The 13,728-nt window shown below is 38.2% G+C and overlaps 4 protein-coding genes and 1 pseudogene across 5 annotated transcripts; 1 reads left to right on the top strand and 4 right to left on the bottom strand.

Moving 5' to 3' along the window:
• Positions 1 to 184: 184 nt before the first annotated feature.
• LOC106349116 (alpha-glucan phosphorylase 1) lies at positions 185 to 4,815 on the top strand. 2 transcript variants are annotated; one of them, XM_048735319.1, is made up of 15 exons: positions 185 to 473; positions 657 to 892; positions 964 to 1,065; positions 1,230 to 1,406; positions 1,521 to 1,796; positions 1,887 to 2,158; positions 2,234 to 2,351; positions 2,442 to 2,801; positions 2,875 to 3,027; positions 3,108 to 3,236; positions 3,369 to 3,605; positions 3,710 to 3,786; positions 3,975 to 4,161; positions 4,255 to 4,452; positions 4,537 to 4,815. In XM_048735319.1, exons 1-15 carry the CDS (start codon positions 233 to 235, stop codon positions 4,651 to 4,653), a joined length of 2,880 nt encoding a protein of 959 aa, XP_048591276.1. In that variant the 5' UTR covers positions 185 to 232; the 3' UTR covers positions 4,654 to 4,815. The 2 variants fall into 2 exon arrangements, with proteins under 2 accessions (XP_048591276.1, XP_022543540.2); XM_022687819.2 differs by having other exon boundaries at positions 186 to 473; positions 654 to 892.
• LOC125574899 lies at positions 4,561 to 6,502 on the bottom strand. Its single transcript, XM_048735320.1, has 2 exons — positions 6,261 to 6,502; positions 4,561 to 6,120 (listed from the first exon to the last, which is right to left on the bottom strand). The coding sequence occupies exon 2, from the start codon at positions 6,019 to 6,021 to the stop codon at positions 5,050 to 5,052; it is 972 nt and encodes a 323-aa protein (XP_048591277.1). The 5' UTR covers positions 6,022 to 6,120; positions 6,261 to 6,502; the 3' UTR covers positions 4,561 to 5,049.
• Positions 6,503 to 6,554: 52 nt separating this feature from the next.
• On the bottom strand, positions 6,555 to 7,986 carry LOC106349118 (histidine-containing phosphotransfer protein 2). Its single transcript, XM_013789030.3, has 6 exons — positions 7,634 to 7,986; positions 7,317 to 7,447; positions 7,169 to 7,240; positions 7,008 to 7,079; positions 6,848 to 6,920; positions 6,555 to 6,775 (listed from the first exon to the last, which is right to left on the bottom strand). Exons 1-6 carry the CDS (start codon positions 7,697 to 7,699, stop codon positions 6,719 to 6,721), a joined length of 471 nt encoding a protein of 156 aa, XP_013644484.1. The 5' UTR covers positions 7,700 to 7,986; the 3' UTR covers positions 6,555 to 6,718.
• Positions 7,987 to 8,179: 193 nt separating this feature from the next.
• LOC125575937 lies at positions 8,180 to 9,988 on the bottom strand (annotated as a pseudogene).
• Positions 9,119 to 13,616, bottom strand: LOC106350838 (ankyrin repeat-containing protein BDA1-like). The gene is made up of 4 exons (XM_048781679.1): positions 12,942 to 13,616; positions 12,283 to 12,548; positions 11,537 to 12,250; positions 9,119 to 9,409 (listed from the first exon to the last, which is right to left on the bottom strand). The coding sequence occupies exons 1-4, from the start codon at positions 13,252 to 13,254 to the stop codon at positions 9,119 to 9,121; spliced, it is 1,584 nt and encodes a 527-aa protein (XP_048637636.1). The 5' UTR covers positions 13,255 to 13,616.
• Positions 13,617 to 13,728: the final 112 nt, after the last annotated feature.

Raw genomic sequence — 13,728 nt, 5'->3', positions numbered from 1 at the left:
CCTATTTGATTTAAACACTAAATAAACAACAGCACACATTGCTCCACCAGAACGCACTGAAAAAACGTGACCTGTCACGGGTAAGTACAGTTCCAAACATCCAATCAAACAATGACACGTAGATACATTCACCACGTGTCGTGGTCAATCTCAGATCACTCATAATAAGTGATCACTGAGACTGATAAGATTCAGCCAACTCCAGTGTACTCTCTCCAGAGATAGATCAAAGATGGATACGATGCGAATCTCCGGCGTATCGAGCGGAGCTGAGAGTTTGATGCATCACAATGCCTTGTCTAGCCTCGTTGGTCGTCGCTGCGACAATGGAAGATGGAGAAGAACGAGGATGTTCCCGGCGAGGAGCAGAACCTGGCGACTATCACCGAAGAAAACACTCTTTCCCTCGGTGAAAGCTGTCTCTAGCGAGCCTAAGGAGAAGGTCGCCGACGTAGTTATCGATTCCGAACAAGGTCCAAGTTTATAACTTTAGAGTTTATAATGAATGATGGAATAAAAGTTTATAACTTTAAGAGTTCATAGTGAATGTTGGAATTAAAGTTTGTAACTTTAGAGTTTATAGTGAATGTGTTGGGGATGTGAAGTTAAATCATTTTAAGTGTTGATGAATGACTTTGTGTGATTGAATGCAGAAGGCTTTAGCTCTTTGAGTCCGTTTGGTCCAGACGCTGCTTCCGTTGCATCGAGTATTAAGTACCACTCCGAGTTCACGCCTTTGTTTTCTCCGGAGAAGTTTGAGTTGCCTAAGGCTTTCTTTGCTACTGCGAAAAGTGTTAGGGACGCTCTTATCATTAACTGGAACGCCACTTATGAGTATTACAACAGGGTGAATCCCAAACAGGCTTACTATTTGTCAATGGAGTTTCTGCAGGTTTGTTTTGACTCCTCTTAGCAATCTTTGTACTTGGTTTGTTATCTTAACTATCTTCTCCCATTGTGTAGGGTAGAGCCCTATCGAATGCAGTGGGGAACCTTGGGCTTACTGGCGCTTATGCTGACGCTTTGAAGAGTCTAGGCTTTGATTTGGAAAGCGTAGCTAGTCAGGTGAGTTGTGAAACATGTTAATTATTGGAGATTGATCTTGTCAAAATGTGGGTTACTACAAATTTTAACAGCTTGTAGTCTTTGCAATTTTGTTGCTTGATCTCAGAGATTTTATCTTTCTTTATATGTGCTGAGATGCTAAACTCTCCACTTGCTATCTGTAGGAGCCAGATCCTGCACTTGGCAATGGGGGGCTCGGGAGACTTGCCTCTTGCTTTTTGGATTCCATGGCAACTTTGAATTATCCGGCATGGGGTTATGGACTTAGATACAAGTACGGCTTGTTCAAACAAAGAATCACAAAAGATGGACAGGAGGAAGCTGCAGAAGATTGGCTTGAGGTCTTCTTCTTCTTTTATTCTTTCTCACAGACAGCGTTTTGCTATTGAACACTATATCCTAATTTGTACTCCCTCAAAGCAATGCTGAACAGTGGACTTACCTCTTTGTTTTAGCTAAGCAATCCTTGGGAAATAGTCAGAAATGATGTCTCCTATCCTGTCAAGTTCTATGGAAAAGTGGTTTCTGGATCAGATGGTAAGAAACAATGGATTGGTGGAGAAGACATTGTGGCCGTTGCTTATGATGTTCCAATACCTGGCTACAAAACTAAGACTACTATCAATCTACGTCTCTGGTCAACAAAAGCCCCTTCAGCAGATTTTGATTTGTCTTCTTATAACTCTGGGAAGCATACTGAGGCAGCACAAGCTCTATTTAACGCTGAAAAGGTCCGTCTCTTTCGTACTCTTCTCTTAGCCTGCAAACATCAATGCTAAAAACGCTGAAAATTTTCTTCTGTTCCCACGTAATGGAATTAGATTTGCTACGTGCTTTATCCCGGAGACGAGTCAAATGAAGGAAAGGCTCTTCGTCTGAAGCAACAGTACACTCTGTGCTCAGCCTCGCTCCAAGACATCATAGCACGCTTTGAGACAAGGTCTGGAGGAAGCGTCAACTGGGAGGAATTTCCAGAGAAGGTTGCAGTGCAGATGAATGACACTCACCCTACCTTATGCATTCCTGAGCTAATGAGGATTCTAATGGATTTGAAAGGACTAAGCTGGGAGGACGCTTGGAAGATCACACAGAGGTACATCTTAAATAAAGATAGTTGACCGTTTTTAAACCTGCAATGTGTTTCTGAATAGTTTAATAATGTTTCTAGGACTGTGGCATACACAAACCATACAGTCTTGCCTGAGGCACTGGAGAAGTGGAGTTTAGACCTTATGGGGAAATTGCTACCTCGTCATGTGGAGATTATTGAAACGATTGATGAGGAGGTGATCCTTGAACAACATCAAATATCTATTCTATTTGTTTTTTTTGTTTCAATCGTATCTGGTCTAATTTTGCACTTTCATGTATTGCAGCTAGTTAGCACAATTGTTTCTGAGTATGGCACCGAGGATCCTGACTTACTCAAGGAGAAACTGAAGGCAATGAGGATCTTAGAAAACGTCGAGTTGCCTTCTGCTTTTGCGGATGTGATTGTGAAGCCAAAGAAAAAAACAGTTACTGCAAAAAACACTGAAGAGTCTAAAGAAGATGCTCAAACTGTGGTGAAAAAAGAACAAGAAGAGGAAGTAGAGGTTATCCCAGAACCGACAGTTAAACTACCAAAGATGGTCCGTATGGCCAACCTAGCTGTTGTGGGTGGTCATGCTGTAAATGGAGTTGCAGAGATACACAGTGAAATAGTGAAGAAGGATGTCTTTAATGAATTCGTTAAGGTAAACATTCTAACCAGTGAAGCATAATGCTTTATAATGTGCCTCATTGTTGAACATTGTATATTTGTTGCAGTTGTGGCCAGACAAATTCCAGAATAAGACCAACGGAGTAACACCAAGGCGATGGATTAGTTTTTGCAACCCATACCTAAGTGATATTATAACTAACTGGATAGGCACAGAAGACTGGGTCTTAAATACTGAAAAGCTTGCGGAACTAAGAAAGGTATGCGCTTAATGAGATTCAATGTTGTTTGCCATGCTGTTATCTTTATAGTAAGACACAGGTGTGCGGTCTTTCTCCAGTTTGCAGATGATGAAGCTCTTCAATCCGAGTGGAGGGCAGCAAAGAAGAAGAACAAGTTAAAGGTTGTATCACTAATCAAGGAAAGAACCGGATATACTGTCAACCCGGATGCAATGTTCGACATTCAGGTCAGTTCAAGAGGATCTTGTTTACCGTTAGGTTCCCAATGAATCTTTTGAATGGCAAATATTAGAAGCTTTCTTTATCATCTAGTCAAATAGGAAAATTTTATTGCTTTTTTGTATTGAAAACTACTGCAGATCAAACGTATCCACGAGTACAAGCGACAACTGCTTAATATCTTGGGAATTGTTTACCGCTACAAAAAGATGAAGGAGATGAGTGCAAGTGAAAGGGAGAAGGCCTTTGTTCCAAGAGTTTGCATATTTGGGGGAAAAGCATTTGCCACATATTTGCAAGCAAAGAGGATTGTGAAATTCATCACAGATGTTGGTTCTACTATTAACAATGATCCAGAAATAGGTGACCTGCTCAAGGTAATTGACCTGTTATAATATGTACTTTTACATGCTGTCATATTCTGAACAGACAACCTTCCTATCTTTCAAACTGCTAATCAGAATTGTTGACTACCATGTAGGTTATCTTTGTTCCTGATTACAATGTCAGTGTTGCTGAGTTGCTCATTCCAGCAAGTGAGCTTTCTCAGCACATCAGGTACAGCTTATTTGGCTAACTCACATGAGGCTGAAACACTGAAATTGAGATAAATAGACTAGTCGATATCTTTTATCATGAAGAACCTTAGCAACAAATCTTGACATGAGGAACAATAAGGATTAGTTATAATCAATCAATGACACTCTGCCACTTTCTGAAGACTAAGGGTTGTCTTGTCTCCGCAGTACCGCTGGGATGGAAGCGAGTGGGACAAGCAACATGAAGTTTTCTATGAACGGTTGCATTTTGATTGGAACCTTGGATGGTGCCAATGTCGAGATTAGAGAAGAAGTTGGCGAAGAAAACTTCTTCCTCTTTGGTGCCAAAGCTGATGAGATTGTGAACCTTAGGAAAGAGAGAGCAGAGGGAAAGGTATATGCTTTGAAAGAGTAAACCTTGCTATGCTTACTTCTTCTCAGTGTCACACAGAGCTTCATTGTGAACTGTTTCATCTTTTGATTCCAGTTTGTTCCGGATCCTATTTTTGAAGAAGTCAAGCAATACGTTAGAAGCGGTGTCTTTGGCTCAAACTATGATGAACTGATTGGCTCTTTGGAAGGAAACGAAGGTTTTGGACGAGCTGATTACTTCCTCGTTGGCAAAGACTTTCCTAGTTACGTTGAATGCCAAGAAAAGGTTGACGAGGCATACCGAGACCAGAAAGTAAGTAGTGATACGCTTTTTCTTCCATCATCAAAGCTTTACATGTCTATATCCGACCTTGAAATTACCATTTAATGATTGCAGAGATGGACGAGAATGTCAATCTTGAACACGGCAGGCTCGTTCAAGTTTAGCAGTGACCGGACCATCCACGAATATGCCAAAGACATTTGGAATATTAAGCAAGTTGAACTTCCATGAGCCTTTTGACCATTTAAGAACTTTTTTGAATGTCTCTTCTACTTCCCCAAGTTTCCAGTGTATCCAGGTTAAATAAGGAAATCATGTGTAGTGAGTAATATGCGATACAATGAATGTACGAAATAAGATTCAGACAATCAAGCTGGTTACTCTCTTCTTCTATATCATGTCTGTAAGACTCATACAGTACAAAATGTCAACAATATATCTGCACACACCTTTAACGAAGTGGGAAAAAAAGAGCAACAAATGTTTCCAACACATCCTTTCTGTTCAACTAAACTGAAGATTCTATGTAGACAAACCTCTATGTTCAAACAATTTCTCCGGAGAGACCTCAAAGCTTTGATGGTTCTGGAACAATCTTCTTAGCTTCTGATGAGTCATAGGGTGAAACTACAACATTCTCATAGCTGGAGTTACTCTGTAATCCTTTCTGCAAGATGATGGTTGAGCAAGAACATCACTGCAAGTACTCAACTTTTCGAAACCTTCTTTCAACTCCACAGAATGTTCCTCCTGAGAGACCTCGAAGCTTGATGGTTGTGGAACAATCTTCTCAGCTTCTGATCTCTTCCTTTTACCCCCTATGTGAAGATTTTGGTGGCCTCCTAGAGATTGAAAACACCCAAAACTCTTGCCGCATACTTTGCATCTATAGCTAGAGTTACTCTCTGGTGCTTCCTGCAACCTACTTCCCAATGGAATAAGCAACGCTTCTTGAGCAACAACATCACTGTAACTACTAGACTTTTCGAAACCTGAGTGAGAAGACACTTTACTGAAACCTTGCTTCGCCTCAACAGAATGTTCTTCCACATCAGCATCTCCACGTTCAACCAACTCCTCCTGAGAGACCTCAAAGCATGATGGTTCTGGAACAACCTTCTTAGCTCCTGAGTCAGCCAACACAGGCAGTGAATGACCACCTAGAGAACGCTCAAAACTCTTGCCGCAAATTTTGATTCTATAGCTCAAGTTACCCTCTCGTTTCGCCAGCGACTTACTCCTCAGAGGAGAAGGCAACGCCTGAGCAACAACAACATCACTGCAAGTAGCAGACACTTCACTGAAGAACTCTTGTTTCGGCTGATCAACACAAACTCCTTCAGAAAGCATAACCAAGCTCATCGCAGCTTCATCCATCTCTTGTTTCTCAACCTCACTCATAAAAGAATAAGAAGAAGACTCTTTGAGCGACAACGAAGGATCAAGGGCTTTAGATTCGATGGAGGTCGAAACAGAGCAAACCCTAACCCTAGGCTTCCGTTTCAACTCAGAGTGAACCCTCTGGTGACCGTACACTCCTTTTGCAGTTGCGAACCATTTTCCGCAGATTTTGCAAACGTGAAGAAGGCTCTGAGACATGTCGGCTTCTTCCTCGTACACTGCAAAAGCTTAGGTCTTTTTTAGGGTTTCGCTGCCAGAAAAGACACTAAAGGATGAAACTTTCTCTGCTTTGTGAACCTGTTTCATCACAAGTAACCCGACACTAATCAAACCCATGAAAATTTACTCGGAAAAGTCGAGAAAGGTTTTTGCTTTTTGGTTCAACTTTTCTCGAGAAAATGGAAGAACCCTAAAAAGAGCTGACTTGGACAGCTTACCAGAGAAAAGTTGTCGTCTTTTTATTTTACTGAGTCTCTGAGCTTAGAACCCTGAACAAAAGATTTGGTCTTTCGCAGAGCTTGGATCAGTCTCGTTGACGATCAAGCGTACTCACAGAGATGGAGGAGAAAGTTACTTGTTGTGGAAGGTAGTGAGGCTTTTTCTCAGAGGGTAGTAATCTCCTACACTCGCGCCTACAGTTAGCTTCGTAGTCTCTTTACAACATCTCACACAAAACCGAACCGGTTTTAAAAAGGAACCAGGAGCAAACCAGATATCATCATGCACATGACTTGGTCCAGAAATGTTAAATGATTATTATCAACAAGAATCATCTCTCTTTTTTTTCCACACATTCTATTGAGTTTCTTCTGAGCAAACAAAATAAATGAAAGGAGAAATTGAAGAATGCAAATCTGAGTCATCATCATCATCTTGTTCTTCTGGGACTAGTCTTTTAGTTAATATCCACTTGAGGAACTTTACCACCAGCTTGAATGATTTGTTTCTCCAGCTGCAGCAACAAACACAATGTCATGAAAGTTTCAATCAACCAAGTGATTCACTATTCACAATTATTACTCACATTGAACATGTCTTGAAGCTTGGTCTGTAACGCCTTGTACTCGATATCCACCTGCTGCAGACATCTCACACACCTGTAAGTAACATCAGAGACTTATTATTATTATTATTATTTCACCAATCTCAACCAATGAGTTTCAACCATAATTAAAAAGCCTCACCCTTCGTAGTTATTAGCCTCGCAGTACTCCTTGAAGGTAACACACAAGCCTTTGACCCTCTTGGCACCAACACTGCATATTATACACAAAGACAGAGCTCTTCATCTATCTATCCACCACACACAAGAAGAATTTGGTTAAAAGCTCAAAACAAAACATACCTGGAGCTACTACCCTTCAATTGATGCACGCTCGCACCAACCTGACTAAAATCCACAGTTCCTGTCTGGTCCCTGAAATAGATTGAGTCGTGTAAGAGAAGACAGGCAGAGTTAAATGATGAAAAAATAAATAAAAAGAGAAACTCACAAAGCTCTGGCCATGTTGCCGATAAGCTTGACACAATCTTCAAAGAAGAGAGAGAGAACCTCGGCCACAAAATCAGGACTAGCATCATCTTGAAGCTTCTTCAACTCAGTAAACTGATCATCCAGAAAGCCCTTCACACAACCCAAAAAACACACAAAACAAAAGCAAAGTTCCAAACTTTTCTCAATAACAAGCCTTGAAAACTACTTTGAGAATTCGAATCCCTAACAACATACAGAATCACTAAAGATTCAGGCTTTCGATAGATTCAGGTATCATTGAATGAAATGGGATTGTGGGTAAGTGATGAAACAAACCTGTTGGTAGAGAGAAACTGTGTAATTACGATACTGCATCTGTAGCTGAGCAACGAGAGCGTCCATCGTTTAGAGAGGAGTGAAGCAAAGAAGCAGAGATCGAGAGAAGAGGAATGAAGTTCGTCGTTGTTTTTTTTTTTTTTTGGACTGATTTTGACTTTGAATTTTCTGCAAATAGCCCAATCCCAAGACAAATCTCTTTTGTCTTTTCACCAATTAAAAGAAAAAAAAAAGACAGCAATATTTGGACATTTATATATTTAAAATAAATAATATCCAAATATTTAATTACAAAAGCTGTATCTCCTCCGTTTTAAAATCACAATTTGATTAAACCATTTACATGAAAGTTCTTTGTCTAAGTTTTTTTAACGTTTTCAAATGGAAACATATATTTAAGTTCATTTTTATAAATTGATTAACAAAAAGAAATGGTTGTCAAAAAAAGACAAGGTTGAGGACCAATGATTGGGAATGAAATCAAAGACATGAAAGCATATAATCTCTTACGTGTAGCTTTCAAAACGTGCAAGTGTTAGTTTTCAAATCCGATACTCAGAGAATCTCCAAGCTGTCAACTCTCTTAACAGACAAAAACTCAATTAGTGTTTACCTAAAAACACACGCATTTTACAACACCTTAACTGGCCTAATATTATAAACCAGCTTCACAAAATCACCTAATCAACAGATTGAATTTATTTTTAATTTTTTTATCCAATAAAGCAACCAACATCTATGGAATCGACCGAAAAATAAATTACACACCAAATAATCAAACAATAAAGAGAGCTTACATAACAAAAACACACATTGTAAGAAAAGCAGTGGTAACAAGTCTCAAAGGCTTGACAATGATCACAAGTGAAAACCAAAATATGACAAACTGATGATGATGGAGGAAGAAATATGTGTAAAGGTTCAAAAAGAATCATCATTTAGGAAACGGCCGGCATGTCCTTGAGCCATGCATCTAGTGGCTTACCAATGAATGGAGTACACAATGAAACCAATCTCCCTAAGCTTCTCAAAATCCATAATGTTGCTTCCAGCAAACACAAAAGCCGGTTTCTCCAAGTTCTTGAACTCATCCCTCTCTGTCGAGATTACATATACCATGCGCGTCCTTGGATGTTTCATATGCGTCCCAACTCACACTCTCTTGTTTCACCGTCGTTGGGCTCATTGGCTGCAAATGAAGCGTATGGTCCCATTCAAACTTGTTCATCGACAATGGCTGGAGTCTCCCTAGTGTCACCAGTGTCTTTCTTGAATGCAAAACCTAGAACCTCAATCTTCTTGTTCGACACGGTTGAACTGAACATTGAAGACACAAACCGGTTCTTCTGGTAGTCATTGATCTTGATGACTCGCTTCCAGTACGCAGTCCATTGCATTCACAAATGTACACGAGGGTCAGTACCAACCGCGTAAGCCACTTGCGTGACATCAGCGCCAATGGCTTCACACAGAGCTGACATTGCATTAACAGATGAAATCCTCTGAGCCAAGAAAGCGTCTGCCGCAAGCTTCGAAAGCTCTGACGAGTTTATCAACATCGGTGCTGAAGAAAAGGTTCTTGCCACGGCACTGCTTGACGACTTCGTCGAGACCAGGCTCGTAGATTGGAAGCTGGTCGCTGTTCCAAGCGTTGATACGTGGTACAGAGATGTCAACGACAGCTACTTCAATGTCGGGACATTTAAGAGCAACGACTGCCATGGTTGGTCCACTGACATAACCGGCTCCTATGCAACATATATCTTCACCATTTTTCTGCATATAATTTTATAATATAGATTACAAAGTCATAATCAGACCCAAAAAAACCCACAAGAATAAATTTCAGTTGCTTTCTCATGCATTAGAGAAAAAAATATAAATTTTCAAAAGGAGTTAAAGTCAAGGTTTTTAGGTATGGGTGGGTTCGGTTCTGGTGAGTAGGAACCTAAAATTATATATTTAAAAGTATCATTAAACAATTTATAAAAAATAAAATAAAAACTAACACCGCACGAATGTGGCAGATCAAGCTCTAGTCTATCTTAAGGATGGAGGTGCCATATGAGTCTCAACAGCCGCGGATTGATGATTGTTTAGGAAGTAGTGTCCAATCACAAACAAGATTTTATCTCTTGGTTAGCCTTTTCTCGTCTATTATTATCCATTTAAAGTTTAAGAATTGCCTCTTATTACCTAAATCATAGATATGTGTTTCAATTCTTGTGGTTAAACTTTATTGTAGGATAAAAAGTAAAAGACTAAACTAGCCATCGTGTTATTATAAATTCATCTTAGGCTCAATTCCGCATATAATACACATACATCCTTTAAAATTAAATAAAGAAAAAGTAAAAAATAGCATGGCTAAGTTTACTTCCATCATCACTCTCCTATTCATTGTTCTTATTATCTTTTCTGCTTTTGGTAAGTATTGACATTATCATATACATAGCAAATTAAGTTATTTATTAAATTTCAGATTGTTTAATAATCAACCCTGATATATATAAAGAAGAACCAACTATGGTGAAAGGGCAGAAGTCATGCAAGAGGAAGCCTAAGGCAGGGAGGAGATTTTGTAAAAGGGATGCTATATGCCAGAAGACTTGTGTCGAAATAGAGAAAGCAATACGTGGTACTTGCGATTATAAATTCCCATGGACCCAGTGTTTCTGCCATTTCCCATGTTAATCTACCAAATTTTTTTTGGGTTGGTGTTAATGCATTTTTTTTATATTTTTGGTGTATATTTACATTCAATTAGTCTGTCACCCTTTGAGTGACCCATATGGCATGTGCCATGTATGTTTATGTTAACTTTTATGTACGATATAAAACTATTTTATCATGATAATGGGATGAACATTGCACATGGCACGCATCAAATATTACTAGGTGCATCATGCTTCTTTCTTTCATGTCAACATTTTCCTTTCCATTTCATTCCCATTCTAAACATTGAACCAACGATCACATAGACAGATTCACTAATGGTTGTGCTAAACCAGACCAAGGACAACCTCTTTGTAATATTATATATTATATTAATATATTGTTATTATATAATATGGGATATAAATTCCTCATAATATTTACAAAAAGTTTACAAGGAAGTACTTATAAAATCCTTGTAAACTTTACATGGTGTTTACAAAGAAATATTGGTAAATTCCTCTAAAGATTACTGACACTACATGGAAGTATTTGTAAATTCGTCGTAAATGTACAAGTATTTTAAGAGTAAATTACAAGGAAGCTTTACGAGTCTTTTACGATGAAGTCTAACAGTTACATTATGACAAATAACTTTTCTCTGCTTTTGCTCTTTACGTGGAAATTACGACGAATCCTTTATTACGACGAGTGTGTTACAACGAAACGCTATTTATAGTTAATTCTTTGTAACTTCTTCATTACGACGAATTAACAAGGAAAACAGCCCTTGTAATAAATATGTTTCTCGTAATGTTAGAGATATATTTTTACTAAATATTATCAAAACATATTAAAATATGAAAAATTAAAGATAATCTTTTTTCTCAATATAAAATAAATAATATAATATTTGTTTGTACTTATATATGACACATATATAATTATTAATTTATAATTTTATTGGAACTATATATTTATATAGAATTTTCTAAAAGTTATTATATTATTTATCGATTTGTGTCATATTTTGGATCCACTTTGAAACCAAAAAAAATTATTAATATATCGTATTTATTGTTTTATCTAGTATTAATTTATAGAGTATATTACTAATTCATGTGACAAAGTATTTCCCCAAATGAGTGAACGTAAGAAGATATATAAAATTATTTATTTTAACATTTTACAGAGAATAAAATTATTTATAACATTCAACATTTTATTAATTATTTATAATATTTCTACGGAATTCAGCTCGCTTCTGAGTTTTGGTATTTTCTTCTGTGTAGTCCGCTTCCACTTCATGTAGAATACAAGTAGGTACAGGATAACTCCTAATACAGTCAGGAGATGCATTAGTAAGAATATCAGTGGGAGGAGCTTATGCTTCAGGTACACGGAGATTGCGTAAGAACAGACGAGAGGCGTTGAGATGAGGACATACCAGACAGTATAGGTGCTGCCAACAGGTAAGAGTATAAATCCAGAGGCAATAGCCAACAAAAAGGCTATAGTATTTAGTCCCCAAAGGAGGATGTATTTTAATATGATTTCTGAGAAAGAAAACTTATATATATCCTCTTCATCTTGCGGCTGGGCCGCTGTTTCATAAGTAGCTGCGAATATCAGAACTATTATTACTAGAAGAGCGTTCCGCGTCCCGTCTGATAGGTGACTCCTATAACGTGATATACCCGTAGAACAATATTCCCGGAAAGTGACTGATTTTTGCAGAAAGACAGACGTTTTCTGGACTTTGGATAGGGAATCCGCGCTCTTACCACCTGCATTTTTTAATATTTTCTCGGTATCTCTGTTCATGAGATGTCCATTGGCTCGCAAAGCATCAAGGGCCGTCATACCACTTTTGTTTAGGATGTTCCGGTTCAGTGACATGAATTTCAACAGATATTTTACTGCCTGTAAATAGATATCCCACGACAACCATTTATAAGACAGCTATGATAAAAGTACAAATAAAGGGTACGAACATGCCTGGTGATTATTCTTGTGTTTCCTTCACGGTTGGGTTTATTCAAGACGCAATTCTCGGTGGACGAAGAATCAGTATTGTGCAACCGTTGCATCCACCCTCGCAGAATCTTGAGCTCTTCGTATTTATCGTTCATAACGGTGATGTGAAATGCTGTTTCTCCATTTATATTTGTATCTCTAATGCTCTCAGGACAAAGCACAAGAAACTCTGCAAGTAGGTCCAAGTCACCAATTGTTACCACATGATGAAGTGGTGTCATACCTGTCCGTATGAAAAACAAAGAACAAAAACAAAATATATCTCATTAAATAAAGTAACTTGATGAGATACAACGTAGAGAAGAAGAGATGACTTGGCTATCTGCACCAGGATATGGTTTCAATATATAAATTTATCTTTATTTATTTTGTGTTTAGTGGGATTTGTTTTCCTTAATTTGTGGATGTGTTAGACCACGTTGACGTATAGGTTAGTTAATCTATTTTGTATTTAAGATCAGAAAGGAAAAGAGAAAAATTGCAGTGAACATGTCTTTGAGAACCAAAGTGTTCTTGTTCTTGTTTTTGTTTTGATCAATATTGATTGCCCTATAACAACAGGGACCTATCATAACTTCATTTAGGTTTTATGATAAATTAAGTTTGAAGCCAATACCTCCTCTTCCAGGAATACGAACAAGAGTGGAATCAAACATAATTAGCTCTTTAGCTAACTCAGATTGGTGGTTTTGAACGGCGAGATGTAAAGGACTAAACCCCTCCGTGTTCAATTTCTTGGCAAAAGATGGCTGAAGAACCATCAACTCCATCGCTAAGTTTGTCTTCCCCGTAGATGAAGCCTCGTGGAGAGGTGTGTGGATGAAGGGTAAAACGTCTAAGTTCTTAAGAAGACATGGTTCCTTTGCAATAAGTGAATACAAAGCATCGACGTTACCAGATCGAGTAACCCAAAGCAATCTTGGATCCATACTCACAAATAAAGAAAATTAATGTAAGGACCTGTTCAGGAGTATGATAGTCTAAGCATTGTCGTAAATCAAATTTATAGAAAACTAGATTATGGTTTACTATAATTTCACGAGTATTGCTGAATCTATTGACTAAATTGTTTCGTAGAACGAAAAAAAAAAACACAACGGTAGGTGCTATCAACCTAATGGAGAGTCAGTGAGTCCACGCTAGGGTAGAAAATAATTGACTTTTGTATATTACATTAAAATCAATCTCGTTGGAATTATATTAAATGCAGTTAAACATACGAAGATCATCTCGTGGGTGAAGTGCAAAGCTCAAAAACCTCAGAATACCGAACCTCTCTTCTCCTTCGCTAGTCAAGAAAATTAATGGAATATTGATCGATACCATGCCTAATGGTAGGCATGGTATGGTACAGAATTAATGATTTTCGTAGCTAACCCTATAAGGCTTTTCTCCTCGCCGGG

Source organism: Brassica napus, chromosome A6 (genome assembly GCF_020379485.1).
Source record: "Brassica napus cultivar Da-Ae chromosome A6, Da-Ae, whole genome shotgun sequence".
In the NCBI taxonomy this organism is placed as follows: domain Eukaryota; kingdom Viridiplantae; phylum Streptophyta; class Magnoliopsida; order Brassicales; family Brassicaceae; genus Brassica; species Brassica napus.
This window is presented reverse-complemented; position numbering and strand designations above follow the sequence as displayed.

What these genes read in the sequence shown, in the direction of transcription:
- LOC106349116 (XM_022687819.2), top strand. Translation starts at nt 233, where the DNA reads ATGGATACGATGCGAATCTCCGGCGTATCGAGCGGAGCTGAGAGTTTG. An exon ending in TGTCAATGGAGTTTCTGCAG is followed by an intron (nt 893 to 963) that starts GTTTGTTTTGAC and finishes CCCATTGTGTAG; the next exon opens with GGTAGAGCCCTATCGAATGC. An exon ending in AAATAGGTGACCTGCTCAAG is followed by an intron (nt 3,606 to 3,709) that starts GTAATTGACCTG and finishes ACTACCATGTAG; the next exon opens with GTTATCTTTGTTCCTGATTA.
- LOC125574899 (XM_048735320.1), bottom strand. Translation starts at nt 6,021, where the DNA reads ATGTCTCAGAGCCTTCTTCACGTTTGCAAAATCTGCGGAAAATGGTTC.
- LOC106349118 (XM_013789030.3), bottom strand. Translation starts at nt 7,699, where the DNA reads ATGGACGCTCTCGTTGCTCAGCTACAGATGCAGTATCGTAATTACACA. An exon ending in GGCAACATGGCCAGAGCTTT is followed by an intron (nt 7,241 to 7,316) that starts GTGAGTTTCTCT and finishes AATCTATTTCAG; the next exon opens with GGACCAGACAGGAACTGTGG. An exon ending in TTGAAGGGTAGTAGCTCCAG is followed by an intron (nt 7,080 to 7,168) that starts GTATGTTTTGTT and finishes TATAATATGCAG; the next exon opens with TGTTGGTGCCAAGAGGGTCA.
- LOC106350838 (XM_048781679.1), bottom strand. Translation starts at nt 13,254, where the DNA reads ATGGATCCAAGATTGCTTTGGGTTACTCGATCTGGTAACGTCGATGCT. An exon ending in TCGTATTCCTGGAAGAGGAG is followed by an intron (nt 12,549 to 12,941) that starts GTATTGGCTTCA and finishes TCATACGGACAG; the next exon opens with GTATGACACCACTTCATCAT. An exon ending in CAAGAATAATCACCAGGCAT is followed by an intron (nt 12,251 to 12,282) that starts GTTCGTACCCTT and finishes CTTTTATCATAG; the next exon opens with CTGTCTTATAAATGGTTGTC.